The sequence below is a fragment of the Ostrea edulis genome, chromosome 6, assembly GCF_947568905.1.
Source record: "Ostrea edulis chromosome 6, xbOstEdul1.1, whole genome shotgun sequence".
Lineage (NCBI taxonomy): Eukaryota > Metazoa > Mollusca > Bivalvia > Ostreida > Ostreidae > Ostrea > Ostrea edulis.
Window position 1 is genome coordinate 64,809,038 of NC_079169.1, and position 12,413 is coordinate 64,821,450.

Here is a 12,413-nt window from a genome sequence, read left to right on the forward strand (position 1 = left end):
ATCTGACAGAATGTTCTAAGTTTTCTGGTCCGTCCTTGTCCAGTTTTTGCTTTTAGGGCGTTGAAGTGTTACTTGGACTATCTTCAAGCTAAGACATCACACTATTTAGATCTCCATCACCCATTCTGAATGTAGAAGGATTTTCTTCTTTTGGCTTCATAACCGCTTTCCAAATCAGAGCTGCTAGGGTTTCTTGAACTCTCGGTAAGAACATCCGATGGAACACAGGGAACAAAGTGGTTAGAAGACCAATTCTGTTGTACCACATTGTATGTATGAGTCCACTTCACACATACTTCATTCGAAGACACATCGAAATCCTTGAACGGCTTTATTAGCTGATTAGGGCAGTTACTGCTGATAGCAGCATTCATCATCTCTGGGAAAATGCTTCGGATGGGCCTACAAATTGCATTGCAAACAGCATAAATGTGCAGTAATGAGGAATACTCGCCTAACTTTGCAGTTTTCAGAATTTCATTCTACAGCGGTTTTGTTGCATTACCAGTTAATCTGCATATATCTGATAGCGAAGTCTAAAAAATATGGCATCAAGAATGCACTTTCCGACATTTTGCCTAAAATTTCAGCATTTAAATACCATTTCTCATTATGAACCAGTTCAAATAAAGTTCTAACTCGCATTTCAACAAAGTGCTTTTCACATCCAAATATTGAAAGGGAAATTGAGCGGTAAAAACATATTACCATCACCTAACACTTTCACTGGAGTTTGACCTTGAGGAGCGTCAGAAGGATACAAGGTCAAAGATTGATCGTCTTTGAAAATCTTGCTTTCAAAATTGCTCTGAGATACGAATGGTAAACATACAGCCTCTATGCTCTTCTTTTTCAACATGACTAGGAATGTCAGTGCTGCCCGCCCTTTCATTGGTGCATTCAGAGCTTCACATAGTATTTTCTCGAAAAATGATACACTGGAATTGCCATCCATTTAGCTGCAATAATGTAGTCCTATCCATTTTTTTTTTTATTCTGACATTTTCGGGATAGGGCTACAATTCCATAGGATCTCCGTATGGTGCAAAATAATTTTATGAATAACCGATAATAAACTCTGTGTACTAGTCCCAAATGTTGTTTACACCAAAAGGAGTACCAACTTTGTGCTCGGGCATGTCTAATAAAGGTGTTTTTCATTAAATATTATGTACAGCATGCAAAATTCTTCGTCTGCTCCGCCATGCTTGTTATCGCGAGATCTCGTAGGTGGATCTAATGAAAAACCTAAACATTGACAATTAGCGCGAAAATGTAGTTACTCGAGCCACTTCGACAAAGAAAGGAAAATCATATTGTTGCAGAAAGAATTTACACTCTGCTGTTCGGTTTTTAACTTGATATTAAATTCAAACCTTTTCAATACCGACGAAATATCTTTCGCCTCCATACTTGTCCATTGATGTAAATACTACCTTATATGGCATATGCAAATGACTTGACAATCGGAGGTTGAAACTTCAGTACATCAAACATGGCGCACAAATATGAATCGAGAAATTGGAATTTATCGAAATTGTTGAAAACGATAGAATAGAGCCTCACAAATCTTAAGTTACAGGTTGTAAATTTATATATTGACTAAGAAACATAGAATATCATTTTATTTACGTAAAGAAGGTCAGGAAATGTTTAGAATGAGCGCAAATGTCGCGGGAGTGAATCACTCCCACATTTGCACCATTACGGAGATCCTAAGGAGTTGTAGCCCTCTCCCTAAAGGAAAAAAAAAAAAAAAAAAAAAAATCAGAGAGGGCTACATTATTGCAGCTATCATCCATTGTGAACCGTTATCTTTCAGTTCAGTATCAATCACGAAAGGTAAATAAAGATAATCAAAAAGGTATAAACGAAATTCTATCAATGACAAGATGGCAATATAGACAAATAAAACTTTATTCTGATAATGTGAACAACCAATATGAAAAGACGAATAACGAATACGCGGTGCAATGTAAAATCTAAAGGTAGTTTTAGAATACTACTGCTCGGGTTAATTTTTTCCGGATTAAACCGCTTAGTGGTGCAATTTAAAGCTATATGGTCCGAATTACAACATTTTTTTTTCCATCTCGTAAAAACGATATTAAATCATCGCACGTATGTAGTTATGAGGCTGTATGACATATCATACATTATTCCACCTGTTTTAACCAAAATTATTTGATTTTAAATCGATGTTTACAAATAACCGCGTCACTCTGCCATTTCAAGTGTCAGTCACGTGACCAGTTCAAACTGTCAGATCATCGGTGGTCTTCTCTGTGTAAAGCTGTGTATTTTGTTACAACAGTACCGTGCAATAAGTTTAATAGAAATAAAAATATAAAATACCTCATAGTAATTCGTTATACAGCATGTTGGGATTCCCCTGACGCGCGTGGGTCTATTTATAGACGTCTAACACTGTATAATTTATGCGTTATCTGGATCACCTCGGGCCTTTCACCGAAAACACCGTGTTTTGGATGAAAAACCCGAGATTTTCCGGATGATTTATATATGTACCACACTATATTTACTTTCTAATAATATTCTCACTGTTTTCTTTTACATGCAGATGTTTTCAAGCATCTAATTAAGGGAAAGTTAATAACTTTATAAAGTAATTAATACATGAACATCGGGTCATACAGCTTTAAATGATTGATTATTTGTAGTTTTACGTCCTGCTTAAGAATCTTTCACTCATATGGAGACGTCATCACTGCCGGTGAAGGGCTTCAAAATTTAGGCTTATGCTTGGTGCTCCTGAAGGGCCTTTGAGCATTGAGGGATCTTTATCGTGCCACACCTGCTGTGACACGGGGCTTCAGTTTTTCCGGTCTCATGATCCGTAAGTCGCCTCTTACAACACACAAAGGGATGCCGAAGACCTATTCTAACCCGGATCCCCACGGGTCGTGCAATTTAAATGTTATAAACTGGGTAAAAGAAATTGATTTATAACGATCAGCAATATTATCAACTTTATTTTCATACAGTTTAAATGAAATAAATGAAATGGCTAATTTAACGAACAGTGATCAATGTCATTGAGCTAACTCTCTGCCAAAAACGTTTGGGGGACTAAGCCCCAATTTTCATTGCCTATACCATGTCTATCTTTGCAAAAAAAGTTAAACTAGCCCCCCCCCCCCCCCCCCCCCCCGGTTCCGACGCCTATGAATTTAATGTGTTATGTTCTTTCCTTTCCTCTTTGATTTTACATTTTCATATTTGTATACATGTTATATGATTCATCATTAATGTAATATACAGGTATGTATTTCTAATGTACTCTCTGCAAGGAGGAATAAAACATTTTGATTAACTTGTATTGAGTTTATTTGTTAATAATTACCTGGGTTGTTCAATTTTAAAATAATATGTGAGAAGTATGTTGTTTTAACTGTTATTGAGGGACCCTGTGAACAATGTTCTTAGTGTGGTTCAGTAAATGATAAGAGGAAGAAAAACAAACAAATGTTTAAGTTTCTTTATTGTCTTATGTCGTAGAACTTATCATTTTACAACAGACAATTCAAATATAAATTTACATACTAGATAGTCGACACGATACATACACATTATATTTTGACATAACTTAAGGTCATTACCACATGTATAATACTGTGACCACCTCTAAACAGAAGTACAAGTGTGAGTGCGTGTGTGTGTGTGTGTGTGTGTGTGTGTGTGTGTGCGCGCGTTCATTGTCAAACGAAAAAGAACCCCCCCCCCCCCAAAAAAAACCCCACCCACGCACATGTATGATACTTACCTCATAAAACTAATTAATTTAACATGTATAATATATAACTTATTGATTTAACATATATGATACATGTACACAACTAATGAAACTAATCAATTTAACTTTACATTTTGAATTTATTTTCAACTAATGAAACTAATCAATTTAACTTTACATTGAAGAATCGTTTCAATTTTGATTATTTCCCTAAATTACACCAGTTCGCTTGAATAAGTTTGAATATATTTGGTTTATTGAACTAATAAATTTTGATATATTGTTTTGATAGGAATTAAATTCGTCTTCCATATCTTTTTGTACATCTGCCCTGTCCAACTGAGACAAGTGCAATGTGATGACAACCGAAATTGAACAGTATGTTTTTGTATATGTTACATCAATTGGTTTATGAAAAGCCCAGCGCTACTTCATATTACAACCCCGCACTACACACCCAGCAAATTTTCATTGTCAATTTTGTCAAGGTATGAAAAGTAAAAGAAAAACAAGAATTTAGATACATTTGATTTGACAAAGGTAAGCATGATATCTGACACAATGGAAGAATAGTATACTCTGTTCTGTAGATAGTGTTTTAATTAAGAAGAATAGTATACTCTGTTCTGTAGATAGTGAATAGTATACTCTGTTCTGTAGATAGTGTTTTAATTAAGAATAGTATACTCTGTTCTGTAGATAGTGTTTTAATTAAGAATAGTATACTCTGTTCTGTAGATAGTGTTTTAATTAAGAATAGTATACTCTGTTCTGTAGATAGTGTTTTAATTAAGAATAGTATACTCTGTTCTGTAGATAGTGTTTTAATTAAGAATAGTATACTCTGTTCTGTAGATAGTGTTTTAATTAAGAATAGTATACTCTGTTCTGTAGATAGTGTTTTAATTAAGAATAGTATACTCTGTTCTGTAGATAGTGTTTTAATTAAGAATAGTATACTCTGTTCTGTAGATAGTGTTTTAATTAAGATGAATTACAAGTAATTGTAACGCTATTCTTTACTTTATGAAAACTGAAGGACAATAATACCCGGTAATTGCATTGAATTTTGGGAAAAAATTCAAATTCATTGAAACAATTGGCATGACATTTGAAAGTATTGTATTTCAATGTCATTCATTCCTCCTCTGTGGGTGTTATAAGATGAGCTTTTAACGTCTCTACGTTATAAAGCTAAGGCCTGAGACAATGGTGAGCTTCTAACGTCTCTACGTTATAAAGTTAAGGCCTGAGACAATGATGAGCTTCTAACGTCTCTACGTTATAAAGCTAAGGCCTGAGACAATTTATAAAATAACCATCATGACATGGTCTTGGATCAAATCGCACCGTCCCGTCGTTTATCATGTACCTATCATGAGCTTGGAAGACGATATAACCCCTGATTTGAACAAACTTAAATTCCATGGACAGCTCACTTAATGGGAACATGTAGCTCATATGACCCAGATAGGTTTTGATTATATGTGTGATATACATTAAAACCTTCAAAATTTTCTCTGATGAGTCTCGAGAACATTAATGACCATGCTATCTTGAAAGGTAAACGTACAACGTATTGCGTTTCACTGTGGTTACAGACGAGTCTTAAAACAGTTCAAATCAGTTCCTTTCTTTACTTCTGAAACAATAATTTCACGTTTCGAAACTTGTCTTAGATAGGCCATAAATCGGTAAGATTTCGATCAGTGGCATTAACAGTAACTATAGAATCTCCATTTAACACGCATTATATACAATCAAGAGAGCCGGTCCTCACTATAAACCTATATTTCCTTGACTCAGAGGTCTCAGTCAATAAGCTAATCACGACTGCACACAAGAGAGAACCTGACGATATTATATGATTTTGTTTACATAGTTTATTGTTTCTTGCTATTAATTTATGCTTACGTCAACTAAGGGTCCTTATGGTACTTAGAATATCGTTAAATTTTAATGTCATACACCTCTCTACATAATATATCAATTACCCATCACATTCAAATGTTGGTTTCTAAGGAAAATCAAGAGACCCTCTAGCCAGGCATAGCATGGAATTCCGCGCCCTGTCTGGTGCTTGCCAACACTGGAGAGCAACCTTGTGCTGATAATATGCAACTGTACATAAATTTAATAACGAAGATTTGTTAATTTAAACTCTGCAACACAGTATATAAGTGTATCTAATAGTGAATATCTACAAGTGACATTATTATCTTGCAAAGTTGTTTGCGCATAACCCGTTTCATACACAAACATAATTCATATGTAAAATACGCATTGAGACTAGTATATCACGTGCTAATTCTTATTTGGCATTCTAATCTTAAGGAAACAATATAGGCCAATGTTAATCTTATCAAGGGACTTGGTTTGTAGAATTGCAGGAAAAATGGAGATACCTATATGTACCGTCATATTCATCATGGTTGTATTTCTCGTGTTGCGGTCTGAAGGGAATTCCGAGAAAAGAGAAAAAGAAAAACGAATTCTTCTGAACGATCCCGATTTGATAAATTCTGAAATAGAAGCCCTTAGGAGGGAAGTCCAAGCACTAACCAATGCCCAGACTACCTACCAATCCAAAATCACGTCTCTGGAAAATAAGATACTCCAAAGCAACCGTGGTAGGTACTGGCATCATCTACCTCCCCCACGTTTAAACTCATCCACTTTAAGCCTATACTGTTTCTCCCCACTTGGCGTCCGTCTTTTGGTTTCTCAATCTTTATCTTCTTAAAGGGACATGGACACGATTTGAGCTGAAAATTTTCATATTTTATATTTCCATTTTTATTGTTTACAATGCTACTAAAGTATTTCTAATGGCCAACGAAAATGTTGAGTTATAAGTGAGATACAGCACTCGGTATTCTTTGTTATGTAACCACGGCTCTTGTAAATTGAAAAAAATACTTTTACTCGTATATTAAAAACATGGCACGAGCCACGTGTACTTAACAAAGAATTGTAAGCTTTATATCTGACTCCCATGTACCATGACAACTGACATTCAAATTTTTGCTCACCATTAGAAATACCTATAGTTAAGCATTCTAAACATTTGAAATGGAAAAATAATATTTGAAAATTTTCAGCTCTATGGGATATAATTAGTGTTAGATACTAATAATTTGAAATTTACATTTATAGAGCGTTAAGTAGATGATAATGGTGAGTTAGATTTTAAAACTAACCATTGTGTAACTGGTCCGGAACTATACACGATTTCCGATTGGCCCAGACAAAAGAAGGTTATAGCCTAGGACAAAATACACTGAAGCAAATCGGAACATTACTCGAACATTTCCAATGTCTTCGCCCTTTCATATCTGTACAAATTGTTTAGTTTAAACATATTCTATTGAGAAACTCAATAGGATCGGGCAACAGGCATAGCCTATGTAGTCCCTCTCCCAAATACAAAGGTCAAGTTCAATTGATTGATTGATTGTTTTTCGCCACACTCAACAATTTTTCAGTTATCTGGTGGCGCCCAGTTTTTATTGGTGGAAGAGAGAACCAAGATACAATGTACTTTCCGAAAGTAAACTGGGGAACTTTTTCACTTATCGGCGCGAGCGGGATTAGATATGATGGATAACAGGATTATTTGAAGATGTGACAATATTGTAACGGGGTTTACATGAAAATAGTTAATACGAGTTTTGCTGAATTTTGCAATGAAATGATTTTTTTTAATAGATCAACATGTTCTACACATGCACACATACATTTACAAAACCCTCCGCCTACATTCACACACATACATATATTAATATAGATCAATATCAATATTTATTATATAGCTAATAAATAGTATATTATAATATCTGCGTAAAATCTAGAGAATGTTAGCGTTCAATATCCTGAGAATTTATTGAACGCTAACTTTGCATTGAGTAAATTGTATGCGCCCGAAACATTCCGAGTATGAGCATTCAATATTGACGTTACCATAACGACGTAAACAAGCCAAAATGGCAGACGACGGTCCTCCAAATCTGACAGAGGCGGTATTTGATATTTACTTAAGCAAAATGTTTTACTGTACATAAATTATGATGTCCCCATTTACAAAATCAGTTTGCTTCATGCATTAATGACGGGTTAAATATTGAACAGTTAAGAAATGCATGCTGTTATTGCACAGCTGCACCTTCACCTTAGATGCCAATATTGATGAATTCTCGTCTATTTTGGAGTAGTTTGAGTGAAAAGGGAAACAATTTAACAACTAAATACTTTAGCTATATAATAAAAGGGTTATTGAACTTATATAGGTGAATATTGGCACTTGTTGGCTGTCAAATGGCACTCGCAAGCTCGTGCAATTTTACAGCCAACTCGTGTCAATATTCACCAATATAAGTTCAATAACCCTATATTGTTATATAGCTAATACATAGTCTATTACAAAATCTGCGTAAAATCTAGAGAATGTTAGCGTTCAATATCCTGAGAATTTATTGAACGCTAACTTTGCATTGCGTAAATCGTGTGCGCCCGAAACATTCCGAGTATGAGCGTTCAATATTGACCTTACCGTAACGACGTAAACAAGCCAAAATGGCAGACGATGGTGTTCCGAATCTGACAGAGCCGGTATTTGATATTTACTTAAACAAAATGTTTTACTGTACATAAATTGATGTCCCCATTCACAAAATCAGTTTGCTTCATGCATCAATGACAGGTTTAATATTGAACAGTTAAGAAATGCACGCTGATTATAGGTTATAGACTTTGTATGCGAAAATATGGCGACCGAGCTTTCGTCCGCGACAAAAAACGAGGTCGTCATATTTTCCCATACAAAGTCTGCGTAACCTTTTTATTATATGCTTTCAATTTCATTTAAAAACTAGCAATCATTTTATTGTTTTTAACAATTTCTTTATTGGTTTAACTGAGTAAAAGATGAAAAACACGAAAAATTTGAAAATTAACGACGTAGTAATTTGATTGTGACGTAGTGTTTGCAGGCTGGAATGTTTCCGCAAACTTTTCAAGAAAAAAGAAGAGATGAAATTGAAAGTTTGGACATTCAAGGAAATAATGCACATTTCCTTCGAATTGGTAGCCACAATGCAAACAGTGTGGATCATCAGTCAAATAATCTTTCAATAAATGAGCATTCAAATTGCTAGCTTTATTCCGTAATTGACAGAGAATAATATTTTCCATTCTCTACCCAGAGTCCCTTGCACTCCTCGCACTACACCTCTGTCAACTGCTTTTTAGAAAAATCTTGTAAAAGTTTCTAATATCCAGCATTTGTGTTTTCAACTAAATATTTAGTCCTACTATGAAATGTTTTTGGTGCAATTAAATTGATGCTTACTGTAAATTGTTTAAAATCGCCGTTTTCTGATCCTAAATTTGGAACTACTTCGTAATGTGCGTACGAATGTAGGACATCCACGTGGTGAAGATTTGAATGTAAACATGGAATCAAAAGGAAGAAAGGCTGTAAAAATACGATAAAACTTGTGAAATAAGAGACAAACAGCTAAATGGTAAATATGTACTTATTAAAGTGCCAGTGGGCTATGAAAAGCCTGATGTCATCACCTGTTACCAGAACTTTTAAACGAAAAGGAAACCGAGAATTATTGTTTTTATCATGTGATTATATTGTCACGTGATTCCAAGCGTTGACAGAGGTGAATGTGAAGCTTGCGTAACACGCCCTCTGGTGAGAGAATGAATATTTTCTTGTCTATTGCTAAAACTAAAGTGCTTTTTGATTTTTGGAATTTTCATTGTAATTCAAACACTTAGTTTGTTAAAAATGAATGGGATAATTATTACTGTTACAGTTTTTAGCCAATCATCAAATAGGAAAAGAGTAATATAACTAAATAGATGAACGAGTTCATGAGTTTCTTTAAATAAAAATATACGATATCTTTACGCTTACATTTTTACCACTTTGAATTTGTTGGTTAGTTTTGTTTAGTTTTAACTGTCTTTTAAATTACAAACGGGATATACATGTATTGTTGTTTAAAATTGTTTGATTTGAAAGAGAGAGAAAAGCCGAGGCGAAATGTGACATCACAATGCACGCTTTACATCGCCTGGCAAAATTCCGCCAGAGTTCGTTTGCCCACAAACCAAACTCAATCGGATCACGCGCTCGTCCTTTTCCGTAAACGGTTCATTTGCGGTTACGAAAATAGCCGAGTAGTTACGATTGAAACGTGGGTGACATAATGAGGCCACGACGGGGAGTTTGGTCCCCTGGATGTATATTCCCCGCGTTAAAATCTCTTGAGGATCCGGGTTAGAATAGATCTAGTACCCCATTGATTGTCATAAGTGGCGACTAAATGGGGCGGTCCTCCGACTGAGACCGCTAAAACCGAGGTCCCGTGTCACAGTAGGTGTTGCACGATAAAGATCCCTCCCTGCTCAATGACCATAAGCGCCGAGCATAGGCCTAAATTTTGCAGCTCTTCACCGGCAGTGGTGACGTCTCCATATGAGGGAAATATTCTCAAGAGGGACAGCATACAGTATCCAATCAATCAATCGATCAATCCCCGCGTTAAATGAATAGGCAGATCCTTTATCTATCCTCATATGTCCCCCTTTCATATATAAATGTTCCTGGGTGTTTAGCACAAGAGGAATTTCATAAATAAAAAATATTTTAAATGAATTATAATATATCGTACTTAACGTAATTATGATTATCACTTGTGACACGCCAATGACCATTCCATGCTTAGCTCGGTCCAACGGTCACACCGTATACATATTATGTTTAACCTTTTGCATGCTTTTTCATAAATACTAGAAATATGCTGGACCAAGAACCACCAGACAGCAAATGAAAAGAGATAATCTCTACATACGTTCACTGAAAATTTTGTGATCCTTATGGGCGCCGCCATTTTGTTTTGTTTATTAGTTGCTTCTAGAGTTATTCGGGTTTGAATTTTGAATGGCAAAAATACAAGACTGGCGTGCAATTTGTAATTAAAACACTCAGTTTGTTAAAAATGAATAGTATAGTTATTGTTGTTACAGTTTTTAGCCAATCATCAAATAGAAAAATAGTAATAGATGAACGAGTTCATGAGTTTCTTTTATAAAAAAAATATATACGATATATGTACCCTTACCTTTTTACCACTTTGAATTTGTTGGTTAATTTTTGTTTACTTTTAGCTGTCTTTTGAATATTGCAAACGGGATGTATTGTTGTTGTTTAATTTGAAAGAGAGAAAAAAGTCGAGGCTACATGTGACGTCATAATGCATGGTTTACGTTGGCTGCAAACTTCCACCAGAAGTGACGTAATGAGGCCTCGACGGGGAGTTTGACGTTGGCTGGTGTTATATTCCCAGTGGTAAAGGAATAGGTGGATCCTATAATTATCCTCATATATCCATCCTTTGATATTTAGATGTTACTGGGCATTTAGCAAGGGGAATTTCATAAATAATATATACATGTATTTTAAATGAATCATTATTTAATTTGAGTTTCGGATGTTGAATCCCTAAATTTTCTTGGACCAGCATACTGAATAAGAATACCATTAGCAAATCCATTGATGAGGAATGCCCGTTGGCTATAATGTTTGAGATATATTTTTAACTTACGAGGGTTAAATGGAGTCTTACTCAATGAATTACTTCTAAGACTTTCTGCATTTATTGGTCGGATGGTTGTCACCACATTCTCTGCATGAGTGTTTGAATCTGCAATTAGGAAAAATTACTTTAACCTGGTTGAATAGATTGCATGTGACTAAGGGATTTGATCGACCATATTTGTTGCCCGTGTCTGGCTTTCGGTGGTGTTTTGTTTATAAGACCGAGTCTGCCCCACACTAGTACTAACTTTATGAGAGAAGGGATTGACGATATAATATTATAGCGAAAGCTCGCTGTTTATCTGGCCCCAGGGAATATTTGAATTATAAGCCGTTCTATGTCTAAATTGTTTCTCATAGCTGCGAGGCTTGTGTCCCTCCCTCATATACATTTATATATGTATTTTAGTAAATATTGTGCAGCATGCTAGAAAAAATTAAGAAGGCCGATGTCCACTATTTACGTTGGACTTTTGTTTAATGACACATGCGGCCGTTTTTTATCTAAATTACCCAGTAAACACTATGTTTTGCATATCCATTATCATTTTGTATAGAAATATTTGAAAACAGTTATTCGATTTATTTGTAGTAAGTGTCCTTTACTGTCAACCTTGCGAAGTGCGACTTTTGTCATGCTATCGTAGAGTATTTAGGTCATAAAATAGGTCAAGGTTATGTTACTCCTATCATGGGTAAAGAGGAAGCTTTTGCAAAGTTCCCGATTCCTATAAATAAGAAAGAGTTAATGAGATTTTTGGGCATGACTGGTTCTTATAGTTTTATAGTCCAGTTTTTATAGATTTTTTTTGTCCAAATCTTTCTTCAATAGCTGGTCCATTTACCAACTTATTGCTGAAGATGGCTAGACTTGAATTGAAAGGACTGTGATAGAAATTAAATCTCTCCTTAGGAATAGTACAGTTCTTTCAGGCCCAAAGTTTTCTTAGCAATTTAAGCTTATTGCTAATGTTAGTGATGCAGGAATCGGGTCTGCTTTTTTTCAACAAGAACATAATGACCATGTGGATAGAGGTTTTTTGTTTT

General features: G+C 35.1%; 1 protein-coding gene across 2 annotated transcripts in view; it reads left to right on the plus strand.

Moving 5' to 3' along the window:
• Window positions 1–6,105: 6,105 nt before the first annotated feature.
• The window catches only part of LOC125683218 (short-chain collagen C4-like), a 10,411-nt gene continuing 4,103 nt past the window's right edge, over window positions 6,106–12,413 (plus strand). For both annotated transcript variants that reach the window (XM_048924105.2, XM_056140414.1), the window contains exon 1: window positions 6,106–6,384. In XM_048924105.2, coding sequence (XP_048780062.2) covers window positions 6,150–6,384 — 235 coding nt within the window. In that variant the 5' untranslated portion in view covers window positions 6,106–6,149. The remainder of the gene's footprint in view (window positions 6,385–12,413) is intronic.